The 27,424-nt window shown below is 34.0% G+C and overlaps 1 protein-coding gene across 3 annotated transcripts; it reads right to left on the reverse strand.

The window, feature by feature from the left end:
* Nucleotides 1-53: 53 nt before the first annotated feature.
* On the reverse strand, nt 54-27,099 carry NFIL3 (nuclear factor, interleukin 3 regulated). Of its 3 annotated transcripts, XM_051962304.1 has the most exons (3): nt 26,545-27,099; nt 8,585-8,644; nt 54-2,540 (listed from the first exon to the last, which is right to left on the reverse strand). In XM_051962304.1, exon 3 carries the CDS (start codon nt 2,325-2,327, stop codon nt 951-953), a length of 1,377 nt encoding a protein of 458 aa, XP_051818264.1. In that variant the 5' UTR covers nt 2,328-2,540; nt 8,585-8,644; nt 26,545-27,099; the 3' UTR covers nt 54-950. The 3 variants fall into 3 exon arrangements, with proteins under 3 accessions (XP_051818264.1, XP_051818258.1, XP_051818272.1); XM_051962298.1 differs by lacking the exon at nt 8,585-8,644 and having other exon boundaries at nt 26,545-27,091; XM_051962312.1 differs by lacking the exons at nt 8,585-8,644; nt 26,545-27,099 and adding an exon at nt 26,177-26,268.
* Between the last annotated feature and the right edge of the window lie 325 nt (nt 27,100-27,424).

A 27,424-nucleotide genomic window follows, 5' to 3' on the forward strand; every position in this document is an offset into this window, starting at 1 on the left:
TGATAAAAAAGGAATTAATATGAAATATATAAAAGTAGTATGCAAGCTAAACATACAGGTATATTTTAGTTTTATTTTATTACTAAAGAACTAAGCTCCCCAGATGGTCATCTGCCAGAATTGCATGGGTTACAATGAAAGAAAATTACATTACTAAGTATTTTCCCTTTATCCAATTTTTAAATCACTCATAGCAATATAGTAAGCCATGTCACTGATTCAATTAACTGCATCTATGTACATTGCTTAAAAGAGAAGAGTCTGGCAAGGCTGCTGATAATCAATTTGGGCTTTTCTTTACTAAAATAAAAACAACAACAACAAAACAACAAAAACCCAAACAACTGATGTGTAATGAAAAGTTCATTAAAAAAAAAAAACTAATGAGAAGCAATTAAGGAAGGAATTTTCGAATAAAAAGTCAGATTCTATTTTTTTTTCTTTTCTAGGGTTTCATTTTTTTTTTTCTTTTCAAGGTTGCAGTCAGGCAAACTTAAGGAAAGCCAAAACAAAATGCTTGGAAAGTGTCTATTACAAATTTATCTTAGTTAAGAAATAAAAGTCAAAGGAATAAGTAAAATGTTAAATGTGTAATTATTCCATCATTTAACAAACCATTGCCTTTTTCATTGAATTGGCTTTACTGGAGTAAAATTCCATGTTTGTCACCAATACTTTATTGTAAGTGGTAACTTGTACACTTAATAATTGAACAACAAAAAATAATGTTCTATATTTAGCCTCTGCACAGGCTATTTGACTATATACAAGACATAGTGATCATAAAACAATCTAATTTTCATAGTAATTTGTGCATTAAAAGACACCTATCGGACAACATGTGAACATTACAGTGAAATGACCTCACAAGTCCAGTGAAAATTCAGCATAATACAAAACATGTTAATCTACTGCAAATAGCATCTTTAAAACAACAATTCAGTAGTAACTTAAGTAGAATCTGAAGCAGAAATTTGTTGTGTGGTTATAAGTCTTTTAAGTGAAGCAACCTCTGCAGATAAGTTTGCTATCCCTTGTTTTAAATACAAGTTCTCTGAATCAGAGACATTGTATAAATTGTTTTTAATTCCAATAACTCCAGTTTTGCAACCATTTTCAATTTTGCCATTGAGTTCTTTTGGATCCCAGTGTTCTGGTTTGAGTGACCAATCTTGAATGTTAGTCACTTGCACAGAGAAAGGAGTAAGGGAAGAATGTACCAAATTTTGTGTATCATTCTTTTCAAGTTCAAAATGTCTCTTCGATGACATATCAATAGGTGAGGAGAGTTTCTGTGTGACATCAAATTCATTATCTAATGTTTCTACTTTTATTTGCATGGCTTTGGCTTTAATCCGAAGCTTATGTGGTAGTGCAGAATTCACTTCTGGAACTTTAACTGTTGCATGGATGCTTTTAAGTTCAACTGGTGAATGAATTGGGCCTTTAGGAACTTGCTGCTCATCTTCTCCATCAGATGACTTGCCTACCACACCATCATCAGTTTCTGATGTTCTTGGTGAATTGCTAGAGGATCGATTAACTTGCAAAAGAGGAGGTGAATGAGAATAACCAGAGAAGGTACTTCCTATGTAGTTTTGATAAATGGATGTTGTATAGGAACTTCTATCATCTCTTGACTCTCTTGTATAGCTTTCTAATTCCATAGGTTCCTGTTTTATATCTTGAAACTTATTTGGAGGACTTATGCAATTGTTCTGAATAGGACTCTCCTGAGAATGCTCCATTGATACTTCTGAGACATCAGACAAAGAACTCTGAGGAGAGTGTTTAATGACAGAAATGCAACTACTTCCCACTATAGAAGTTTCATGATCATCCAAAAATGTGCTGTTTGATTTGGTTGTTTGATAGTCTTGGAAATATACAGCTGTAGAATTACTGAGTTTCTGAATCTCCTGAGCATATAATGTAGAACTAATTAAACCAAATTTTAATTTTAGTGAGAGCAGTTCTGCTTTTAAAGAAGCATTCTCTTCTCCCAATGCAATTAGTTTGTTTTCCAAAACTAAGTCATTCAGCCGACGTTTCTCACGAGATCTTTTGGCAGCTTCATTATTTTTTCTTCTTTTTTCCCAATACATAGCATCTTTCTTTTCATCTGGAATGAATTCCCGTTTTCTCCGGCAAGCTGAAGATTTGTTTTTTCCACCAACTCCTTCAGTAAGTAATAGATCTTCATTTGTATTCAAATCTTCAGACACTTCAGTTAGAGCAGAAGTAATTACTATCATTTTGTCCACATTTTTACTTGTATCAACAAGTGCTGGCTCCTTTTTAATGGTCTGCATTTTTCTTAGCTGCATCAGAAACAATTTTAACTAAATCTTTTTTTTTTTTTTTTTTTTTTACCTTGTATCGCAATTTACCGGGCAAATTCTATCTCCAGTATTTCTCAAACCAAAATTTTTTAAAAATTTTGATCTTATATCCATCAGCATTCTTCTTTTTGTTTCATGTTGCAAAAAGTAAGGACATGTGTTTTTCTCACCAAATACAATCGAAATTTTCTAAGTGATCTGCAATAGAAAAAAAAAAAAAAAACATGTTATTCAGTTATACTTCTCTGTTTTTTGTTTTGGATAAACTGCCATTTTCATGCCAGGCTACTTTTAAATCATTTTTGATGATATTCATACTAGTTACTATTGATTTCATTATTTAAAAAATAACTATGGCAGAAGTTCATTTGACTTCAAGAAAGGATGTAAGCACATCTTGGTATGAGAATTTCCTCAACTATCTTAAAGTATAATAATGTAAACTGACTCTTACTTTGTAGTTAAGACATAATCTTATAACTTATTACTTGAATTAAGTCATATGGAACAGCTTGAAGCAAAATGATTTTCCCAGAGTCAATTAGTTATTAAAAGTTTAAGGGGAAATTTGAATCCAGTTCTCTTTCCTCCAATTTCAAAAGATCTGGTTCCAATTTTTTACAACAGAATATATAACTTGAAGTATGCATTTCTAAAACAAAATAAGACTCATTTAAAAAAGAATTTAAGGGGCAGTTATGAAGTACATTGAATAGAGCATTGTAAAGGGCTGAAACTCTTAAAAGGTGTACTTGAATCAGAAGTGGGAGCACTTAAGGCTAATTACTTATTGACAATAACTCTATTAGCATATGTTTGGAATTTCTCTTCTCACAGGTAATGCTAGCTCAATGCTTGGGGTTAAGAGAATTGTAGGTAAAGATTACCGGGCAAGAGAACTTCACTTGGCCTCAGGATGAGGAGGAGAAAAGAGTGGAGATTCTGGACTCTGGATCAAGGAAGAATCTTTGGCAAAACTCCTGGCAGTTTTGTCCATCTACTTCACTTCTCCCCCTATAGACCAAGGACTTTTGCTTATCCTGACTCTGGCTGATTCTGAGGCCTCCAGGGAGCTAGCCTGGACTTGACACCAACCCCGAAGTCAGGAGGACCTGAGTTCAAATCTGGTCTCAGACACAACACTTCCTACCTGTGTGATTCTGGGCAAGTCACTCAACCCCAATTGTCTCAGTAAAAAAAAAATAAAATAAAATAAAAAGAATTTAAGAAAACCTGACCACAATGTAAGCATAAAACTTTCCATAATTTCACTGAATGAAGGCTTAGCTTAGTGATTTAACTTGTTTCAACATCCAGCAGCAAAGGGAAAGTAATTTGCCTTTCAAATTTCAAGTATTTCTTTTGAAAGCATGTGTGCTTAGAAATGTTTTCTATTTCTAATCCGCTCAAAATTAATTGATCAAAATTTCACTCAGGAATAGCTTTTTTTTTAAAGACCTAAATATTGTCAGGAATCACCTTCAGAGAAGAATACTTTAGTTATTCAAAAAAGAATTAAAAAATCAAATGAGACACTGAAGAAAAACTAAAGAAAAAAAAATTAAACCATCCAAGAAAAGCAAGAAGATTATGAAAAAAAATTAACCAACTAGAAAAGGAGACTCTCAAAGATGAAAATAATTCTGAAAATTAGAATTGGGCAAGGGGAGGCCAGTGAAGCTATGAGAGACCAAGAAATAACAAAACATGATAAAAAATGAGAAAATAGAACAGAATGTGAAACATTTCATAATTAAAACAACAGGTAAGAAAATGAATCAAGGAAAGAAAATATAAAAATAATTGGATTGCCAGTTGTGATCAAAAAAAGAATCTTGACACAATAATGCTGGAAATAATCCTAGAAAATTGTCCTGGATTGAAGGGAAAGTTGAAATCTTAAAAATCTACCTATCACCACCTCAAAGAGATCCATTATGGAAAATATATAAAAATATTATTGCCAAATTTTGAAACCCCCAGATCAAAGAGAAAGACTTGCAAGAAACAAGAAAAAACCAATTCAAATATGCTGGAGCTATAATTAGAATTGTACAAGACTTATCAGCAGCCACAATAAAAGTCTGCAGGTCCTAGAATCATATCTACAAACAAGCAAAAGAATTAGGTCTGTGGCCAAAAATATCATATCCAGTAAAATGATTTATAATTTTCAACGAGAAAAAAAAAGGACATTCAATGAATTTGCAGATTTTCAGGCCCTTCTATCACCCAAACTCAAATTTAACTGAAGAGCCAATATCAAAAAACAATGTTAAGGAACTCAACATGGACAAAATTTTTTTTATATGGGAAATGTATACTGTATATTTAAGATTTACATCAACATTAGGGTAAACTCAAAAGAAAGATTGGCAGAGTAACAGTAAAAATTACTATCATATTATATAAATGAGATGCAGAGAAAGAATAGACAGAGGCATTACAGGGAGGAGGGCTCATAGTTATGGAAACCTACTCACATCGGGAATGGGTTCAATAGAAAACACTACATATGTACCATAAAGGGTACAGCACCCTTCAAAATCTATAAAGAAATAAGGGAGGAGAAATAGGTGTGTGGGGAAACAAAGGGTAAGGAAAGAAGACAAGGGAGGGATCCCTAGGTGAGGGGAGGTTAAGTAATAGTAAGCCTAGTTAATGAAAGCATCAGCAGGGATAGGAAAGACATGTGTGTGTACCTATGTAGCTATATATGTAAATATAAATATCTTAACTATAGCTTGCTTGGAAGTGGTGGGGGGAATGAAAGGGAGATTTTATATACACACACGTCTCTGTGTGTGTGTGTGTGTGTGTGTGTGTGTGTATCTACAGATGTATATGTAAATACACCCTTTTTTAACTACAGCCTGCTTGGGAGTTCTGGGGTAGGGTAATGAAATGGGGGGGAGGGGAAGGGGAGAAGAGAAGAACAAAGTAAGATGTGCAGCAGAGAACAAAAGAACAATTTACAAGGAAGTAAAAAGATGGACACTCACGAATATAATTTTTTTCTACTAAAATGTATAAATGTATATATATATATATATATATATATATATATATATATGTGCTTTCTTAATTTGGTATTTGTTGTTATATATTTTGAATTCTCCCTGATGATCTGCTGAGCACATGATAATGTTCTCATTTATTTTTCATTTTATTTTGTATTGCCTTTCCCCCCCCCTTATTTTGTTTCTTCAAATAAAATAAATTTGGAAAATTATTTAAAAAAGAAAAACTTGACTTTTTTGCCCCAGACTAAACATTTTCTAGATATTTGTCTCAATGTCTAATTGTGTATACTTTCTTTCTTTCTTTTTTCCTGAGGCAATTGGGGTTAAATGACTTGCCCAGGGTCACACAGCTAGGAAGTGTTAAGTATATGAGACCAGATTTGAACTCAGGTCATCCTGATTTCAAGCCTGGTGTTTTACCCACTGCACCACCACCTAGCTGCCCCTGTATATTCATTTTTTTAAAAGATTATTTAATAAAATAGCTGTGACCCTCCACTTACTTAGCTAGTCTTTAGTGTTTGTCATTATTTACTGTGCATAACTTTATACTGACTAAATTAATTTATAATTTTTACTTTTGACTTATCAGCTGGGAAAATCTAAAAGTATAGCATTCTGTTAGCTTACTTTGTCTTTTACAGAAGATACAGAAAAAATAATACAATAAAAGGGGTCATGAAGAATAAGATTTCAAGCCATATTCTACTCTATGAAACAAAGCTAATTTCCCTGTCCTAAAACCCTCCCACCATATTTTAAAAAAAAAAAAAAAAGCTAATCAAAATTAACTGAAATCCACATTTAGGGTTACTACCAATATAATATCAATTACTATCATATTAATGTCTTTGATAAATAATATGGAAAAATGAAGTCAGAAAATAAACACACAGTAGACATGAACATCTTAGAAAACTTTTTAAAAAACTACTCTTTAGGAAAATAATGCTAATTTTCATAGTTTCTGTTCAGATTTGGGTTTTTCATAACTTTTTTTTCATAAACATTCCTTGCCTATTGAATGACTTTTACCTATTAAAAAGTTTTGCCATGTTATATGGTTAGTATAGGTCTACATTATCAGTAACACAGATAGTGAGAAAATCAATAACTTAAAGATAATTACTTCAACTTTTCATTTTTCTTTTGCCACCTTCCTTCAATAGATTAATTTTATTATCCTGATCTACAATTATGAACACAATCTTTTGCTTTACTCAAGTGTTCTATCTCTATATACAACTCCTTTTCCTTTCACCAGGTTTGTATGTTCTCTTCTTTTATTATCTTTTTCCATTTAATTTTACTTCCCAGTTCTACATTGATGGTATGAAGGTCTATTTTGTTTATTTCAATTATTTATCCCTTTATTTCTGTGATTTCTTCATTGGTCAAATTTATGATTTGATTTTCCAACCACCTTGGGAAAGGTAGCAGAGGCACAGACCACAAGAGGCACAAATCAAGCTTAAATTCACCTTCCCTTTCTTCTCAAGTTTCCATTTATTGTTTTAAACAATATTTCTTCTGAGTTCAGATGTTCTTAACTTGGGGTCAATAAATTTTTTAAAAAATATTTTAAAAGATGACAATTTTTTTTTTTAAAGAACAATCCAAGGCAGAGTCAAGATGGCAGAGTGAAGGCAAGAACTCATCCTCTCCCCCAAATAGCTCCAAATTCCTTTAAATAGTGAATCTAAACAAATTTTAGAGCAGAAAACCCCAAAAGATGGAGTAGGGTATTTTCCAGCAGAAAAAAACTTGGAAAGTCAGCAGGAAAGGTCTGTGACACCAGGGTAGGAGTCCAGCATGTAGTTCTGATACAGGCTGTGCCTGTGTAGCTGCTGACCCAGTCCCAGCCTCAGCCAACCTCTTAATCAGTGGCACTACTGGTGATTTCTAAACCTCTCACCTCAGAAACAACAAAGAGGACTTAAGAAAGTCAAGCAGAAAAAGTCTGTAGAACCAGGGTGGAAGTCTAGCATGTAATGCCAATGCAACCAGCTCAGCCCTAGCTCCGGTCTGGTCTCAGCCCCAGGCTCTGTCCCAGGCTCTGTCAGTGAAGAGGGACTTCTAAATCAGTAGCAATGTTGCACATTTCTCCTCAGCCAAAAAGCATCAGGGAGGATTCAGAAGGTCAGCGGGAATTTAGTGTGAAGTCCCAGCACAGGCCTTACTGGTGCTACCCCAGCCCTAACTCCCAGATCTGAGCATCAGCAAGGCAGAGAACTCTATTGATTTAGCATGGTCAGGCTCCTAGAACAATCTCTGAAAATAGCTGCACAAAACCCCTCCACCGTGGAAAGAGTCCTACGTTAACAAAGAATTAAAAGCAGAGTAGTAGATTAGAAAATGAGCAAACAAGAGAAAAAATTTCTGACCATTTATTATGATGATAAGGAAGATCAAAACACATTCAAAAGATAACAAAATCAAAGTTTCTATATCCAAGAAAAATAAAGATTGGGCTCAGACCATGGAAGAGCTCAAAAGGGATTTTGATAATCAAGTAAGATAGAGGAAAAATTAGGAAACAATTCCTATATAGTGGAGCCACAGTCAGGAAAATACAAGATTTAGCAGCTTCTACTTAAAGAACTACAGAGTTTGGAATAAGATAATCCAAAGAGCAATGGATTACACCAAAGAATCACCTACCCAGCAAAACTGAATATAATCCTTCAGAGGAAAAGGTGGTCATTCAGTGAATTTTTTTCAGAAGAAATTCAGAAAAATTTTCAAACATTTGTGATGAAAAGACCAGAGTTGAATGGAAAATCTGATTTTCAAATATGGGCTTCTGGAAAAGCTTAAGGAAGTAATCAAGAAAGTGGTATCATAAGGTATTTAATAAGGTTTTTCTATTTACATTCCTACATGGGAGGATGATACTTACAACTCTAGAACTTTCTCATTATTATAACAATTAGGAGTATAGAGACAGAGGACACAGGTGTGAGTTGACTATGAAGGGATAATTTTTTTTTTTAATGATGAAATTAAGTGGGGAGAGAAGAATACTGGGAGAAGTGGAATGGTACAAATTATATCATAAAAAAAAAAAAAGAGGCAAGGAAAAGCTTTTACAGTAGAGAGAAAGAGGGGGGCATGACAGGGTGAGAGAGTGAGCCTTACTGTCTCATCAGAATTGACTCAAAAAGATAAAAAAAAAAAAAGAACATATATACTCAATAGGGGTATAGAAATCTATCTTACCTTATAGGAAAACAGTAGGGGAATGGGATACTGGAGGAGGAAGTGGTCAGTACCAAAACACTTTTGAGGGGAAACAGGGAGAAAGGAAAGAAAAAATAAATGGGGGGAAATGACAATTAGCCATAGTAATTGTAAAAGGTATTTTGAAATAAGTTTCTCTGATAAGGCTTCATTTCTTAAACATGAAGGGAACTGAGTCAAATTTATAAAAAATAAGAGCCATTACTCAATTGATAAAATGACCAAAAGATATGATTTATGCCCAAAGGGATATATTCATGCATATCCTTTAACCTAACAATACCACTACTAGTTATGAATACCAAAAGAAATTGGGGGATGCCCATTAATTAGAGAACAGCTCAATAAACTGTGGAATGTGTTTGTAATGGAACATATTGTTCTATGGACAATGATGAGAAGGATGCTCTCAGGAAAAAAAAATAAAATAAAAAGACCAGGAAAGTTCTCATGAACTTAAAGCAAAATGAAATGTACTGTGTTAATCTTGGAAGACCAGATGCAAATGACTTTGCCTTTGCTATTCCCATTTGTCCTGAAATACAACAGGGGAAAATAGAAATTTAAAAAAAAAAAAAAATCCATTGATATTTACCTAATTCTATGAGGAAAACTTACAGGTACATCAGAGCCAAATTTGGAAATCCCCAAGTCAAGGAATTATTCAAACAATAAGAAAAAAACAATTCAAATATAGTGGAAGCAAAATTAGAATCACACAAAATCTAGTAGTGGCTTTGTTAAGACAGTAGTAGGTCTTGGAACACTATATAAAAGAGAACCCCCCCCCCCAAAAAAAAAAAAAAAAAAAACAGGGGCTGTCAGTAAAATATCACACCCAGCAAAGTTAAGCACAATTCTGAATGGGGGGAAAAAAAGGAGATTCAATGAATTGCCAGACTCAGAATTTTGTTGCAAAAAAGACTTAAACTTAATAGAAAATGTGACATAAAATCCAAGAGAAATATAAAGATCAAAGATAATTACAAGGGGCTAAATAAGGACAAATTATTTATAGTTTATATATGGAAACATAAACTATATGTCTAAGATTGGATAGAGTATTAGGTGATTTTAAAAAGCAAAAGTATGCAGGAAAAGGTAAAAAGAGTAATAATCTTATATGAATGAATTATGAGAGGAAGAACTGGCAAAGATGGGGGAAATGGCAAATAGTCCTAGAATCCTACTCTAATAGCAATGGATCAAGACCTGATTATAAATCATAGCTCTGCCAAAAGGTAGAGCTAGGAGAGTGAACTTGGGCAAGATATTTAATATATTTGAGACTTAGTTTTCTCATCTGTGAAATTAATTATCAAACACTGCAACAAATATCTCACAGAATAAAATGAGATAACATTATATATAATAAAGTACTTTTACAGTAGACATAACTATGATAATACAGTTATCCCTTCCACATCATGTTTTTCCCCACTGCAGTTTTGATACATCACATGTTGGCATTTGAAATTAAATAAGAATTTAGAGGGAGTTTTAAGAATGCTGCAGAAAACATGTGAAGGCCAGTAAATGATAGAATCTATGAGCAAATACTTGACTCAAATTTTATAATAAGATACTGTAAAGAACTCATAGAAAGACATAGACACATAAAGAACACATAGAAAGAACATAAGAGAAAATGAAAAAATTCAGACCTTTTCTCTGGCATAAGAGCCAAAAAATATTATGCAACATAAATCAAAATGTTCAGATTGTGGAGGATGGAAACACTCTCCTCACCCTTAACCTCTGCCAAGTAGAAGGAATAATTCTAATATGAATTATTTTTATCATTTAAGAAAGATATTTAGTGAAGCTAATTTTTCACCTATTTCAAATTATTTAGACATAACACTAAAATAATAAGCACTTTAATCTATGCTTGTAATTCAGCATCAATAAAAATAACTTTCTACTTATGTCCTTAATCAGGCAGCTATGTGGAATACAGGATAGTGTTGGGCCTAGAGTCAGCAGGACTTCTGCTGCAGAACTCAAATCTGGCCTCAGACATTTACAAGTTGTGTGACCAAGGGAAGTTTTTAATCCTGTTTGCTTAGTTTCCTCATCTATAAAACAAGCTGGAGAAGAAAATGGCAAACCATTTCAGTATCTTTAACAAGAAAATCCCAAATGGAGTTACGAAGAATTGAACCCAACTGAAAACAATTAAACAACCTATTCCTAATCACATAATTTCACAGTTGAAGGGAATATCTGAGGCAATCTAGTACAATTCACATCTGAATAAAAATTTCTCTCACAACATACTAAATGGTCATCCAGTTTGAGGACTATGAGTAACCCCACTCATTCTAGAAAACAACCCATTCTCTAAATTATGATATATGAATGTAATGGGAGATTATTGTTCTATAAGAAATGTTGAGCAGGCTAATTTCTGAGAGTCCTGGAAAGATTTACATAAACTGATGCTAAGTGAAATGAGTAGAACCAAGAGAACATTGTACACAGCAACAACAAAATTATGTGATGAGCAACTAGATAGACTTGGCTCTTTTTAGCAATCAGGTGATTCAAGGCAATTTCATTCAATAGACTTGTATTCTATTGAGTCAACAGACTCTCTGCTAGGGAAACTGGATGTGGATCAAAGAATAGTATTTTCACCTTTTTTGAGGTGGTTGATGTTTGTTTGCTTGGTTTTTTTTTTCCTTATCGTGTTTTTTCTCTTTCACCTTTTGATCTGTTTTTTCTTGCACAGAATGACAAATATGAAACTATATTTAGAAGAACTGCACATGTATAGCCTATAAAGATTTCCTGCTGTCTATGGGACGTGCTAGGGAGAAGGGAAGGAGAAAAATTTGAAACACAAGATCTTGCAAAGGTGAATGTTGAAAATTATCCTGGCATGTATTGGAAAAATACAAAGCTATTAAAAAAAACCTTCTAAATCTTCCTCCCCACCAAAAAAGAAAACAACTCATTCTCATCTGATGAATTTTTTTCCTTACCGAAAGCCTGAAACTGCCTCTTTCCATCCTTTCTGAGACCAAGTAAAACAATTTTAATCCCTCTTCCACATAATCTTTTAAATAATTGGAAACAATCATGTCTGTCACTATCTCCTTTAATTTTTCTTCTCTAAACAATTCTTTTCAATTCTTCTAAACAATTCTTCTCAACCAATTCTTAAATAGCAAGACCATAAAATTAGCCAATAAACATATATTATGTATGTACCAGACTATGTGATAAGTGCTAGAAATAGCTAAACAAAAAGCAAAAATAGTCCCTACACTCAAGGAATTCTTAATCTCTAATGGAGGAAACAGTATAAAAATGTTTATGTACAAATAAGATATATAAAAGATAGATATGAAATAATCAACTAAAATTAAGAAGGATGAGAAAGGACTTCTTTGGAAGGTAAGATTTTAGCTGGGTCTTGTGGAAAACCAAGAACAGGAAGCAAGAGATGAGGATAGAAAATATTCCAGGAAACAAACAATAAAAAAGCCAGTGTTGCTAGACTGAAGAGTAAATGGGGGATGTAAGACATAAGAAGTCTGGAAAGGTGGCAAGAGCAGGTGAAAAGGGGATCTGAACATCAAATAAAAGATTTTATGTCTGATTCTAAAGATGATAGGAAATCACTGGAGTTTGTGAAGTAAGGAGTAACAAAGACAAATCTGCACTTTTGGAAACTTACTGAGTCAAAGATGGACTGCAATTGGGATACAGTTATGGAAGATAGACCACAGTCTAGGCATAAAGTGAGAAAAGAGAAAGAGGCATAAATAAGTGATTTTATGAAGACATAAGTGACAGGCTTTGTCAACAGACTGGATGTACCAGAACAGAGAAAAAGGAAAAGTTAGGAGTGAGAAGGAGATGATACCTTGGTTCTAAGGCTGGGAGATTGGGAGAATGACAGTCCTTTAGACAATAATAGAGGCATGTTGGGAGAAGAGAGAGCATGGGAAGATCTGAAAATGTTTATGGGCCATCAAGTTTGAGATGTTAAAGAGGCAAGTATATGAGCTAGTTAAGCATATGAGCAAATTAGAACTAGTTAAGCAGATTTGAAAATTATTAGCATAAATGTAAAGATAATGAATTTGGAAAGCTTAATAAGAACATCATGAGAAATAGAATAGAGAGAAACAAGAAATAGGTTCAGGAATCCTATAGGGAATTCACAACTGGACAGTGACCTGGATAAAAAAGGAGGGTGATCAACAGTGTCAAAGATTGCAAAGAGGTCACTGAGAATTGGAAAAAAGGCCTTGGATGTGACATTCAAGAGAGCATAGTAACTTTGTTTTCATTTGATTGATGAAGCCTGAAGTCAGACTGCAGAGTTAAGAAAGTGAAAGAATAAGTGGTGGTATCTATTATAGATGTCCAGAGAGAGTTTAGTTGCTAAGGGAGTAAGTCAGTACAGGATGACAGATAATAGGTATAGGATGACAGCTAGTAGGTATAAGATGGATCAAGTAAGTATTTTTTTTTTTTAAGGTGGAGGAGACATGAACATGTATGCAGGCAGTATGTCTAAGTAGAGGCAAGGAAGAGATTGAAGATTAGTGAGACAATAAAAATAACAGAGGAGGCAAGCTATTGTTGAAGATGGAATGGAATAAATTACATGCTCTTAAGGGCCTTAGCAAAGAGAAGGGCCTACATATTTCTTACTCTCCCATGAACACTTTCTAGTTTTTCAATGTTCTTTCTAAATGTGTGGAACCACAACTAAGCACAATACTATATTTTTTTCCTTTCTTTCTTTTTTTTTTTTTTTTAAATTATGATAGCAGGAATTCATTCTGTTGCCTCCCCAGTCCTGGATATTGATTCTTTCAGTATAACCTAAAGTAGCATTAATTTGTATATCTATGGAGAAGGAGGATTTTGTTGACCAAAATTTTATGGAAGAAGCAGCATAGGAACGCTGAAAAAATTCTCAAGATAGAATTTATGTTATCATTTGATAAACATGAAAAATTAGGAAAATGACAAATATTGGAATGGAAATGCTACAAGAAAAAATACTTTTTTTGATGTATTCTTGGCAAAGCTGTGAATAAGTGTTCAGTAAAGCAATCTGAAACTAACTCAAAAGTTACTTCTACATATTCTTTGATGCAACTAAACTAATAAATAAACCTATAATTTAATGAGATGAAGAGATACAAAAATATTGATAGCAGCCATTTTTTTATAGTAGCCTCTTGGAAATCAAGGGGATGTAATTTATTGGTGAATACCTAGAAAAAAAAAGTACCATAACGAATGTAATAGAATATTAATGTGTCACAAAAGTTACAAAACAGCCAATTTCAGAGAAATTGGGAAGACTTACATGATCTATTACAAACTGAAGAGAACAAAAATAGGAGAAGAAAATTTCAATAGAGGAAAAAACAACTGAGAAACTTTACAACTGATTAAATACAATGATAAATTATGAATCCAGAAGACTGAAGATGTATCATCACTCAAACTATCCAAAGAGGTGATGAACTTAAAATATGGAATGAGAATTAATTGAATATGTCCAATGTGAGGTTTCATTTTCCTAGACCGTGCACACATATTTTGAAGTGTTTTTCCTCTTATTAAAAAAAAAAAAAATTATGGCAATAGTAGTTTTTAAACCATGTTTTTAAAAAAGTATATAGAAAAATACAAAAGTTTTGAAATATAGTTTAAGTTAAACATTAGTACTATTAGTCATATTTTTGGAATAATTTTAGCAAATTAAATTTCAGTGACATTAAAAAAAAAATCTAAAGCTACAAGTTTATCAAAGAGGGAAAAGAGGTTTCTAATGGTATCTGTGTGGACGCACTGCAAATTTTCAAACAACTTCAATTTTTTTTTTTAGAAATGAAATTTATCAATATAATAGCAAGTTCATTTCCAGATATATCCTTGTCACCATTCACCCTAGTCCCCCCAACACACACACTAAGCCTTTTCTCATAACAAAGAAGTAAAACTACATAGTAAATTATAGCTTAAAGCTTATGCAACATTATTCACTCATATTCTCCCACTCTCCAAAAAAGTCCATTTCTTTTCCAGGGTTGGTTATTACAATTATAGTGTTTTACAGCATAATGTATAGGACACAATGCATCACTTGTACTCAAGAATGCCTGATTTCAAATCACACCTCAGACCTCACATGATCCTAGATTAAGTCACTTAATATGTCTGAACTTCAATTATCTCATGTGTAAAAGAAAAAAAAAAGGGGGGGGGGGATGTAACATTACTTGTGGTTCCTATTTAGCCAGGCTGTTATTAAAATAAGAAAACATAAGACATTATTTTATCTCATTCATCTAATTTTAAGCTTTTGCCCTGTGAGGTTGATTTTTTGAGCTATCTTGAATCTTATTTATGCACCTGTCATAACTCATCAAGATCTTTCTGAATCTTCTATGTCTTGCCAAGTGTATCCCTTCCTTTTTTGTGTCATGGGTCACTCATCACATATCTATTTTCAGAAATATGGTATATTTCTCCAGAAGTGTTTAACTAAAATTGTTTGTAGCAAAGAGGGAATGATTCATACCCTAGATTATTTTTTTTTTAAATTTCTACCTCTCAAATATTTAAAAATTTATGCTGTTTTTATTTTCCTTCTCAGGTTTTTTTTACTTTCTAGATCCGATTTTTCTTGTGCAATAAGATAACTGTATAAATATGTACACATATACTGTATTTAACATACTTTAACATATTTAACATGTATTGGGCTACCTGCCATCTAAGGAAGGGGATGGGGGAAGGAGGGAAAAAGTTGGAACAGAAGGTTTTACAAGGGTCATTGTTGAAAAATTACCCATGCATATTTTATAAATAAAAAGCTATAATAAAAAAAGAAATAAAGGTTTTCTTAAAAGTCAAAAAATAAAAATAAAAATTTATGCTGTAATAGAAAACTAGCAACCTGTTCCATTATTTTCATTAATCATAATTTTTAATCATCTATAATAGAAATTTTGTTTTAAATGTTTTCATATCTATAACTTGATTTGGTTAAATAAAGTGCCAGTAATTAATGGCATTAAAAAAGAATCAAAGCGTTCTCTCTCTCCTAAGTCCATCATTTATCTAATATGCCTCACAACTGGTATACTAGTAACTGGTTTAGGGTCAAAAGTAGAAGGAACAGATTCAATTCCTAAGTTTGTTACTTACTACCTACATCTTGGGTGTAGGTTACATAAGAAGTTACTGGACCAAATGATTTCTGAGACATCTTCTTGGTCTGATCCTCTAAAAAAATCTTAAATTAAAAAAGAAACTTTTCATGGCAAACTGAAATCAAGTTAAAATGCATAAACATTACTAAGAAGATGGTTTGTTTGGTGCACAAACTTTGTGGAAACAGTTTAAAATTTCATTCAGTAGTGGTTTCTTTAATTTGTACAAAAATGAATAGAAGTAAAATGTGTGTGGAAGATATGGTCAAAAAAATGTGCTATTCATAATGAGTAAAAGAAACCCAGTAAAGAAATATTTCAGATAATGGGCATTTTCTAAACAATCTTTAAGTAAAAGCAAAGTTTTAAATTATGAAAAGATATTCTGAATTTTTTTTATGTATCATTAAATGCCTTACATGAGAAAATTCTACCTCTGAAAAGTACTTTTTACTAATCTTGAAATTTTTAGAAATTTCAACTTATACATTTAAAGTCAAATACTACAAAATTGAAATAATCTGCCATTCAGATAAAACAAATATGAAAATTTGCTGGTGTTAACAAAACTTTTTCCTTTATTTTCTTTTATCTTTGACAAGACTATCTGATAAGTCAGTTTAAAAGTTAACAGAGATAAGTCTTTAAACTTGAATGCTTTTGATGAAAAATTTTTTTATTGTATTGATACAATTATTTCCTTCTTACACATCTATTTTTATAGTTTAAGAAATTTTCTTTCTTTCTCTTTTTTAAAATGAGGCACTTAAGTGACATACCCAGAGTCACACAGCTAGAAAGTGGTTAAGTGTCTGAGACTGAAAAGTAAATTCAGGTCTTCCTGACTACAGGGCTATGCAAATAGAACTTGGAAACAACTTAGTAAAAGTAAATGCAAACCCCACAGAAATTATCAGCACTTCTATTTATTACTAACAAAACCCAGCAACAAAATATAGAAAGGGAAGTTCCATTTAAAATAACCATAGACAAAAAAATATATATTTAGGTGCCTACCTGCCAAGACAAATCTAGGAACTAAACAAACCCAATTACAAAACACTTTTCACACAAATTTCACACTTTTCACAAAAAAAAAAGTAGGATCTAAACAAAAGGAAAAAATATCAATTGCTCATGAGTAGGCTGAGTTAATATAATCAAAATGACAATTCTACCTAAATTAATCTATTTGTTCTGTACTATATGAATCAAACTGCCAAAAAATTATTTTATAGAGCTAGAAAAAATAACAAAATTCATCTGGAAGAATAAAAGGTCAAGAATATCAAAAGAATTGATGAAAAAAAAAATACAAAGGATGGTGGCCTAGCAGTGCCCAACCTAAAATTATTATAAAGCAGCTGTTATCAAAAACATATGGTACTGGCTAAGAAATAGAATGATGAATCAGTGGAATAGGTTAGATACACATGACACAATAATCTATAACCATAGTAATCTAGTATTTGATAAATCCCAAACTCCAACTTCTGGAATAAGAACTCACTATTTCACAAAAATTGCTGGAGAAAATGGAAAATAATGTGTCAGAAACTCCAAACAGACCTACAACTCACACCCCATACCAAAATAAGGTCAAAATGGGTACATGATTTGGGCATAAAGGGTATATAAGGAGCTTAGGGAAGAATTTATGGCTAAAGAATTAGAGATTATGAAATGTAAAATGGACAACTTTGATTACATTAGATTAAAAAGTTTTTGCACAAACAAAACCAACACAGCAAGATTAAAAGAAAAGCACAAACCTGGGAAAATGTTTTTGCAACTAGTGTTTCTGATAGAAGCCTAATTTCTAAAATGTATAAAGAATTGTGTCAAATTTATAAGAATACAAGGCATTCCCCAATTGTCAAAGGATATTAACAATTTTCAGATGAAGAAATTAAAGCCAACTATAGTCATATGAAAAAATGTTCTAAATCACTGATTAGAGAAATGCAAATTAAAACTCTGAGGTACCACCTCATCTATCAGATTGGCTAAGATGACAGGAAAAGATAATGATAAATATTGGAGGGGATGTGGGACAACCTGAACACCAATACACCGTTGGTGGAGTTATGAATTGAACCAATCATTCTGGGGAACAATATGGAATTATGCCCAAAGGGCTATCAAATCATATATGCATGTACATGTTTTATACACACACACACATACATCCTTAAGTGCCACTACTGGGTTAATATCCTAAAGAAATCATAAAAGAGGGGAAAAAACCCACATGTGCAAAAATGTATGAAGCAGTTCTTTTTATGGAAAATGAATAGAAACCCATCAATTGGGGAATGGCTGAATAAGTTACAGTATATGAAAGTAATGGAATATTGTTTTATTAAAAAAAAATGATGAACAAACTCATTTTAGAAAGGCCTGAAAAGATTTACATGAACTGATGCTGGGTGAAATAAGCAGAACCAGGAATATATTGTACACAGTTAACAGCAAGATTGTGCTATGATCAACTATGACAGATTTGGCTCTTCTCAGAGGTTCAGTGCTCCAAGGCAATCCCAATAAACTTTGGATGGAAAACACTATCCATACCTAGAAAAAGATCTCTATAGAGACTGAATGTAAATCAATTTATACTATGTGTAATGTCTAGGCTAGCTCTCTGGAAGGTCTCAGGTTGTGCCTTGGTCTTTAGGTGGAGAAATGATGAAGGCAGGAGAACCACCACGAGGCTGGTCAAAGATGGGAGTCCTGAATCTCCTCTGTGTCTGTGTCTGTGTCTGTGTCTGTGTCTGAGACTTCCGTGTTTGTGGTTGAAAGGTTCATTCCCAGTCCTTCCAGCTCTTAAATACTTGAGTACGATTACATCATTACAGCAAATGAGCATCACTACAGAAATGAGCATGTTCAATCATTACATTACCATATCACATTAAGTATTCACATTAAGTATATGTTTAGAGAACCATTATCTCACACTGAGTAGATACTTAAGTATAAGCACCCTGATATGCTTCATTCAAGTATACCTTTTCAGCATTCCAGCCCTCTACAACTATGTTCACTTTTTTTTTTCTTTTATACTTTTTGTCTTTTCTTTAACTTTGATTTTTCTCTCCAACATGATTCATAAATATGTAAAAAAAAAAAAAGAAAAAGAAAAAGAAAAAAAGAAATGAATGTACACATATAACCAGAAAAAGGTTTTCTATATGTAAGTGGGGAAAATAAAAAATTAAAATAAACAAAAAAAAGGCAGACATACATACCTGAAAGCAATTACTTAAAATAGTTTGAAGAATGGAATAAAGAGAAAACAAAACTATCAAGAAATCAAAGATGATAAATTTTAAAAGGCTGAAGTGAATGAATGATTTGGGAGTACGTAATGTACCTATGAATTCTATAAATTAAGGAATTTTTTTCAATAGAATATTACTTCAAACAATAGAATGCAAATAGTTGAGATTTCAAGAGAAGGTTTCAAGGTAGGAATAATAAGCTTATAGATATTCGATTAGAAAACTGACAAACAAGTGAACACTGAAGATATTTTTTCCATATATATAACAAATAGAATGAATAAAATATGAAAAAAATGATTAAAGGGCAATAAACTAATGTCCCTGACCCCCTTTATATTATTCCACACTCTAGTTCAAAGTAATAGGAATGGCAGATTTCGTTGATTTTTACTGAAATTTTCTTGTGAAGAGGATAGATTTTTTAAAAAATAATAAAACAAATTTATCTTAGGAACTAACTTGTAAGACCTCATGAGGGTCTGAGAATCTCAGAAAGATAAAATGAGCAAAAATATAATTTTAAGATTTTAAGGCTTGTAAATGTGACCTTTATTTCCAATAATGTAAATACTCTGGAACCTGTTGCTACTTAAAAGTATAAAGGCTTATGAAATGTTGTAGGAAAAGTAGTTTATATTGGTAATTTTGAAGTGACAATTGAGATATGTCTGAGTGTCTTCTCTATGAAATCAGGGATAGAGTTTTTTTTTTTTTTTTTAACTTTTCAATCTATGAGGATTGACTTGATAAAGCATACAAAAGAAACCTAAACTGATTTAGAGAACATCAGAAGATATGGGAAAAGAAATGAAACAAGTGCTCTATCTAAGGGGTAGTCAGGAGATGATTTCAAATCCTGCCTCAGACACACCCTTTTAGGTGTATAACCCTGGACAAGTGTAACCTTGTTTAACTCAGTTTTCTCATTTGTAAAACGAGCCAAAGAAGAAAATGACAAACCACTCCAGTACTTTCACCAAAAAAATGCCCCAAATCAGTCATGAAGAATCAAGACATGACTAAAAAATGACAACAAAAGCAATGAGTCAAGTGGAAGGATGAATTTCTAATCTACAAAGTACATATAGCAATCTGTTGGAATCCTTACTAACTGCTAACTAATTAGAGTTGATCTAATCTTACAAGAAGATGTTTTGGGCAGAATCTGAAACAAGGTACTAAGTAGAACTAATTAATACAAGGCTTGTGTTCACACCTTTACTCATTGGAGTTCAATGAGTTCATACCTCCCTTGAAGCTCTTTGGGCCAGAGAGCACTATGGGAGAAAACCCATAATCCCTCTCTCTGGAAGAAGCATAAATAGGCCAATGGGCCAGTCGAGGAGGTTCTTCAGAGTAAGAAGCTATAAGTCGAGATTTCACCGGAATGACATGAAGAGTTGGAGCTGGCTGGAGGCTGAAGAAAGTAGAGGCAGAGGCTGAAGGACCAGACCTTTGGATTTGGCAACATTCGGAGAGAGCTCTTGGAACCAAGCAGAGAGATTGGCCTCTAAGCTAACCGGGTTATATTGGAGATAATAAAAGATCTGAACTTTTATAACCTGGCTGCGTTTTGAGAAGAAAAAGCTCACCACAGCAATCTAAATCTATGTATTTAACCTGCTACATGTGGGGGCATCATCTTTTTATATTTGCTATATAAACAAATTCTTAATTCCAATGAAATAGGATATACAAAGCACAATTTAATAAAAATAATCTATACTAGCATGTCAGTGAAACTTTTATCAGCATTATACTGATCTGAAATTCAAAACATATGAAAAGTAATGCTATACTACAGATTAGTCACAGAGAAATCTAGAGATAATTGAAAAGAGATGATTAAAAATCTCAAGTAATAGTTATGTTCAAAGTTAAAATCCTTTCTACATTCTCAGAATATTAAGCTAATCTCTCAAAAATAAATTTAGAAAAATAACAAGATTTCAAGTAATGTATTATTGTATTCAAACAAGAAACTGTCAACGATTTTCTATAATTTGAATAAAATCTTAAATATAAATATGCTCTTAGTCATCAATTTCTAGTTTTTTCTTTTGTTCTTTAAACTGTAATGCTGTCTCAGTACCATCTAGATTACAACTGAAATCTTTAAACAGTTGTAATTCTGTCATAAAAACAAAACTGTGGCCATATGACTACATCTTTTCCATTACATATCCCTAATCATGGATCTAATAGTTGGCTGTAATGACCACAGCAAGATCATCTAAAAGAATCTATTAAAATGGTGAGTCAGACACATTGCTTAACATGTGAAAGAAGTCTAAAGCAAAGCTTTTTATTTTTTTTAAGTAGTTGCATCATAGTGATTTTTATCATTGCAGTTCACAAAGATAACAAAGATTTTAATACTAGTTAACCAGAAAAGGAAACTTCCCAAAGTTGGAGTCAGTCCTCAACTAAAATCCTGTATCAAAAGGGAATATGTTTACCTGAAGCAAAAATTCTTTTCTATTACAAGAAGGATAATAGCAATTAAGAGATTGGAGTTTGAGCTATTAATCTCAGTTTCATTATGTATATGTGTGTATGTATGGTGTATATACATAAATACAAACTCACATAGATGTATCTGCACCCTTTCCCTCAGTTGACTATACTAACCTTAAAAAAAATGTGCTTTAAAAATATTTTTGCTGTTATTAATAATAAAAACTGTGCCCTTTTACCATAATTTTCAACCAGTTAGCCAGATACTCTTCCTACACATAAAGATAGTAAAAGAAAGCAAGATATGCTACATCTATGGGCACAAACTGAAGAAAACCAAAAAGTGGCTTAGATGGGTTCCAAATTCAGATTCCTACTGTTTGTAAAATAGACATTAAGTTAATTTTTTGTTGCTTTCATATAAACAACCTATGGCTGTGAAAGGAAAACCTGGGGAGTTAGCCTTGCTAAAATCTTACTGGTAATCTTCAGAATTAAGAGGCAGCTTGGTTAAAAAGAATCTGGAAGGCAGGTCAGTATATAAATCCCAAATCATAAATAATGCATAGTGTGTGACTCACAGCATGTTACTTAACCACTCTGTGCCCCCAAGAAACTCTTAAAATTAATTTTTCCATTTGCCATTCCATTAGTCAAAAGTTTCCTTTCTAAAGAGATACCTACGTAGTTGACATCACAGACCATATACAGAATATATATTCATATATACATATTTATGCATATAAAATAAAAAACCTGAAAATTAAAAGAAAATATAGTTTAAGAAAAGGTAAAAGATCAGTGGCCAAATGACTTAATTTGCTTTATTACGAGTATTTTTTAATTGAAAGATTAATTTCTCTTTTTATTAAGATATTGTGCAATAACAAGTATTTCTCTTTTGATATTATATTGGCAATCATATTTAATATATTATAGTTTATGTTATAATAGTTTTTGTGAGGGTGAACCCTGAAACTGTCCAAACGCTCCTCTGCAAAAGGCCCAAGGAGGGGATGAAAGAGATCTTTTGGGGGACCAGGAAACTGGAACCCGTTCAGGGAGTTCCGAGACACTGGGAAAAGCCAGCAAACTCCCAGTTAAGTGATCTCATTCAATTGGAAATCTGTCTGATGGTCCTCTATAGATTAGCCCAGACAGCTCCCAGCCCCAGGCCAAAATTTATCCCATATAATCAAGATTTTGTTAATCCATCTCTGCCAAATTCCTAATCGGGAGTTTTGTCAGCTAAAACAGATTCCTTCTTAGTGAACAATAAAAATCCCTTTTTGCCACACAGATGGCAGGTTCAAGAATTTTTTCCAATCGGACCTGCTGACCAGAGGGGATTCCCCACCCCAATTCTCATACCTCTTGACTACCACTAACCTCATCAGTTTCACATATTTATATTAGATTTGTAATATCTATTCAATATTTTAACTTCATAATTACTTATTTTCAGCAATTCATCTGAATGTGCTCATACTATCATCCTTACAACAACTTGAATATTTGGTATTTTCAAATTCTTGAATCCCAGAATGCCATTCTTTTATACCATCTCTAATTCTGAGTCTTTAAATAAATTTTATGAAGATTTTGTATTGTTACACATATTACATCAAAAGAAACGAAAATGCTTGTATTTTTCAAGACTAGCAATGATCTTCTGTAACTAAATGTCCCAAGTTGTCCAAGAGAATGTTTCATTTTATACATATTCAAATGTTTGAAAACATCTCCAAAAAGCAATACTTAAAAAAAAAAAATCTTAAAAATTCATTGGGAATGACTGTAAGAGCCTGACCTTTATTTTGAACTGATGACCATACATGACAACTACTAGTCATGCCCACTGGATGTTTTCTAAAGAAAAAAACAAAACAAAACACCTGATAGGGTTTATCCCGGAGAGATGAAGATATAACCAGGTTGACTTTACATTTTCCCTCCATTTGGTAACCTATAAAGAACACAGTAGCATATGATGTAATATACAATATCCAAACTTCCATCACCATTTCTGAAAGGTCTAAAGGATAATTAAGGGGTGGGTTTTCCACTTTTCATTTGATTTTTTAAAACCAAATTCTGCTCCTATGTTTCCAAATAGGCAGAAACAAAGGAATAAGTAAAAGCAATGAACTCCCCTATTTTTGCAAACGATAAAGAGGAAGCATTGCTTAACAACTTGCTATTTACAAACTCCCTTCCTTTCTTCCTCCTCCCTCCCAGAATGCCTCCTTCTACTCCTGCTCCCCACCCACTCCATTCTCGGAGGTTTCCTGTTCCCCTCCTTTTTTTCTTTCCTCTCCATTAATGAACAGCTTTTCTACATACCACATTACATGACTTACAGATGCATTTCTGCTTCTCTCGGGTCCTTCAGTTCTACCGATTAGTACATTACCACTAACTGGCTAATTATGCTTTCTATTACCACAGAAACTATATTTGAGCTGCCCATCCATTGTCCCATTTATACAAAACCCAATTACTCTTCATCCCTTAGCCTACCTACTCAGGAGTAGGTGTTTGGGAGGAGTACTCCTCCCAGCCCCACGGCGGCAGCGCCGACCCTTCCTTTCCTCCCCACCCAGAACAAAGAAAAGGATGAGGGAAAAGAGCAGAATCAGCAGTACCATCCATTCGGTGTCCCCAAGTCAAAAGGGAGTTATCTTTGATCCTCAACTCCAGCCCTGGCTAACCCAAATCGTTTTCTTTTCTCTCTCACCTCTCCTACCACCATCCTATCACTTTAAGACAATGCTGACAATTTCTTTCATCATGCCTCACAAAATGTAATTCTCACAATTTCATCATAGACCCAATAAAGGGGTAAGGCCTAGGAAGGAGGGAGTGTACTTTGCTCCAGGGACCTGCTGATTTCCAGGCCAGCAAAAAAAGGAAACTGGAGCCTGGCCGCTGGCATTAGCTATTGGGAGGAGCAATTCTCTTGGCCTCCTAAGTAAAAGCCCTCAACCTAAGCAAGTAGGTGGCTATGGATGGTATAACTTAACTGAAGGCATTGAGAGAGACATTAATTTCCTAGAAAGGGAATGTAATTATTTATAAGTACATTCATTTCTTTAAAAGTAATTACAAAAAATATGAAAAACTCATTTTAACTAAAAACATTCTAATACTTGTCTGTCTACAGCTAACTTATGTGTTGAAGTACAGATATGTGTGTGCATAGAATCAATATAATCAAAGGAAGAGATTTGAGCAGAAATTATATAAAGACTATATGTTTTATACATACACACACACACACACATACACACACACACACACATACACACACACACACACCTCTACATATAAAACAAACAAATCACATCTGAGGGTGGGAGTGGTATATGTAATCTGAAGGAAATACTTGTGATTTTATTGTTACTAATTACAAATGCCAAGAAGAGAAAATGATTCTTGAACCTTCGGAGATTTTCTGTGAGCAACAGTTTCCCTGTCTTTTTATTTTTCAAAGAAAGTCAGCTTCACCTAGGGAAAATACTGTCAAAAATAGAAATTTATCAAAATATCTCAGAAGACTTGGAATTAAACCTCAGCAAATGGTCCTGAAAAATCTATTTGCTAACAGACCCGGAGAAAACACCAGAAATAGCACCGTCAAGCCACAATTGCTAAATTATGATAGGGCTAAATATAGAAGAACAGAATTTCATTTTGGGGTATATGACATATTCAGCAGCATGAACTAACTCGCGTCTTACCCAGTTGTCTACTTTTCTATTTATAAATATCCTTTTAAAAAAACTGCTACTGTGCCATTTTTAAAAAGCTTACTGCTCTAGTTTCTTTGTACCTAGATTATAAAAATCGCGAAATTAGTTCCTTCTTCCTCTGTCCTCTGCCAGCAAATTCTGTGGTTACATAATACAACATTTCCAGGAACTATTAGGTGATCTGTTTTGCAGCGTCTGAAAAACCAATTACACAAAAGCGAGGAGAAAAGGGAGCTAACAATAAAATATTTCCTTTAATGGAAAGGAATAATTTAACCTGTTCAATTCTTCTTTCCAGATTTAAAAAATAAAAGCCCAGACACACGATAAGGCTATGTAGTTTCCTTATAATCTTAAGCCTAAATTCAACTAGAATATGTAAATATGGTTGAGGATCTTAAATTATTTAGTATTGAAGATAGAAAATAAATGTAATTTGTAACAAGCTAATTCTCCGATACTGCACCAAAATTACAAAATCTGCGCGCGCGCACACTCGCGCGCGCGCGCGCACACACACACACACCCATTCTCATAATCCCTGCCAGTATTTCAGTGGGCGGATTATGCAATGTATAAAAGAAAAAACCTCACAAATCTTCCTTCGGACTTTTGAAACATACGAACGATAAAAGGCATGGAAAATATGGGTAAGGACTAACCTCCGACACAGAAATAATTATTGAACAAGCTTTTTTTGAATGCCATCATCACCACCCCCTATTAAAACCTCGTTTCTCAACCAAATCAAGTATTTTTAGCGTTACTCAATCCCTCACATCTCCTTTTCCCCCACCCCTAATTTCCCTCCATCCCCGGAGAAGAGGGAGTGGGGGAATGAGTCAGAAAGCCTTTTTACTGCATGCTCGGAAATGGACTAACCTCAGATGAGCTGCCTTGGTGCTTTTCTCTATCAAAACATCAATTTTCCTTAAATACAGTCATATTATGCAACTGCAGGGCAGAGAAAGGGAGCAAAGTCTACGTGCTGGGGAGAGGGTTGCAATCAATATAGTCACCTTAAGGTGGAGATTTCCACATTGACATATCAACTAAAGTTTGTGTAATTAATAAATACACACATCTAGAGATGTAATATAAACACTATTTTATATACACACACTTTGGGACGAGATAGCAACTTTTCGGAATTACACGTTTTGAGTAGAGACAGAGGAAGATTCAGAAAGACACAAAGACAGAACATGAAACAAAGCCTAGAAATATTAGTACACAACATGTGTAATTACCTTTTTCATTCTCATCTTGGCCCGGAGAATGTGGTGGGAGGAGCAAAAAACGCAACAAAACGAGAACAGGGCTCCCCGGAAAGTCGCAAGTGAACCAGCGAACACAACACCCGACTCCTAGCCACAGCTCTAGAAGAAGATCGAAGCTGGGCAGGGCTGAGGCTGAGTATTGCTGGGTGCGCTGAAGTTGTGGGTGAGGGTGAGGACGGGTGCGGTGGTGGGGGGGGGGGGAAGGGGGAGTAGCATCAAAGGATTTGAAGAAAAGTGGTTCGCCTGGGGCTTCACTATCACCTCCCAGGCAGGCCCGTAGCGCAACACAGTGGAGACAGCTAGTTGTAGCACTTCCCGGGGTCCGAGAGAAGAGTGCGGGAGGGGGATGGGGTGGTGGTTGGTAGAGGAGGAGTAGTGGGAGGCGTCTACCAGCCTGCTACTGCGGGGAACCACCACCGCGCCGCCGCCGCCGCCGCCAGAGATCTGTGTTAGTAGGTCAATATCGTGCTCCTTGCAACGTACTCTTCTGACGGCCTTTGTGGTGACTGACATCCACGCTGCCCCAATCACAGAGCTCAGAACCCATCCCACCACCAATGGTTACTACTCACCGGGGCGGAGGAATAAAGGAGGAGGCTTGAGACTTAAATTGCTCACGTCCCTCTCTCTTCTCTTCCTCCCTCCCTCTTTTCCTACGACACCCTGCCAAACCTTTCCTTCCCTCCCTTTTTCTATTACATCCACTCCTCCCTCTCGCCTTCCCTCCCTCAGCTCAACCATTTGTGGTATTATTATGTGCTAAGAGTATTGCATAACGATAGGAGCAAAGGAGGGAGAGAGGAGTGGCGCTGACATTTACGTGGAGCGAGCCAGCGATTTTGAATTAAGG

Source organism: Antechinus flavipes, chromosome 1, assembly GCF_016432865.1.
Source record: "Antechinus flavipes isolate AdamAnt ecotype Samford, QLD, Australia chromosome 1, AdamAnt_v2, whole genome shotgun sequence".
Lineage (NCBI taxonomy): Eukaryota > Metazoa > Chordata > Mammalia > Dasyuromorphia > Dasyuridae > Antechinus > Antechinus flavipes.

What these genes read in the sequence shown, in the direction of transcription:
- NFIL3 (XM_051962304.1), bottom strand. Translation starts at nt 2,327, where the DNA reads ATGCAGCTAAGAAAAATGCAGACCATTAAAAAGGAGCCAGCACTTGTT.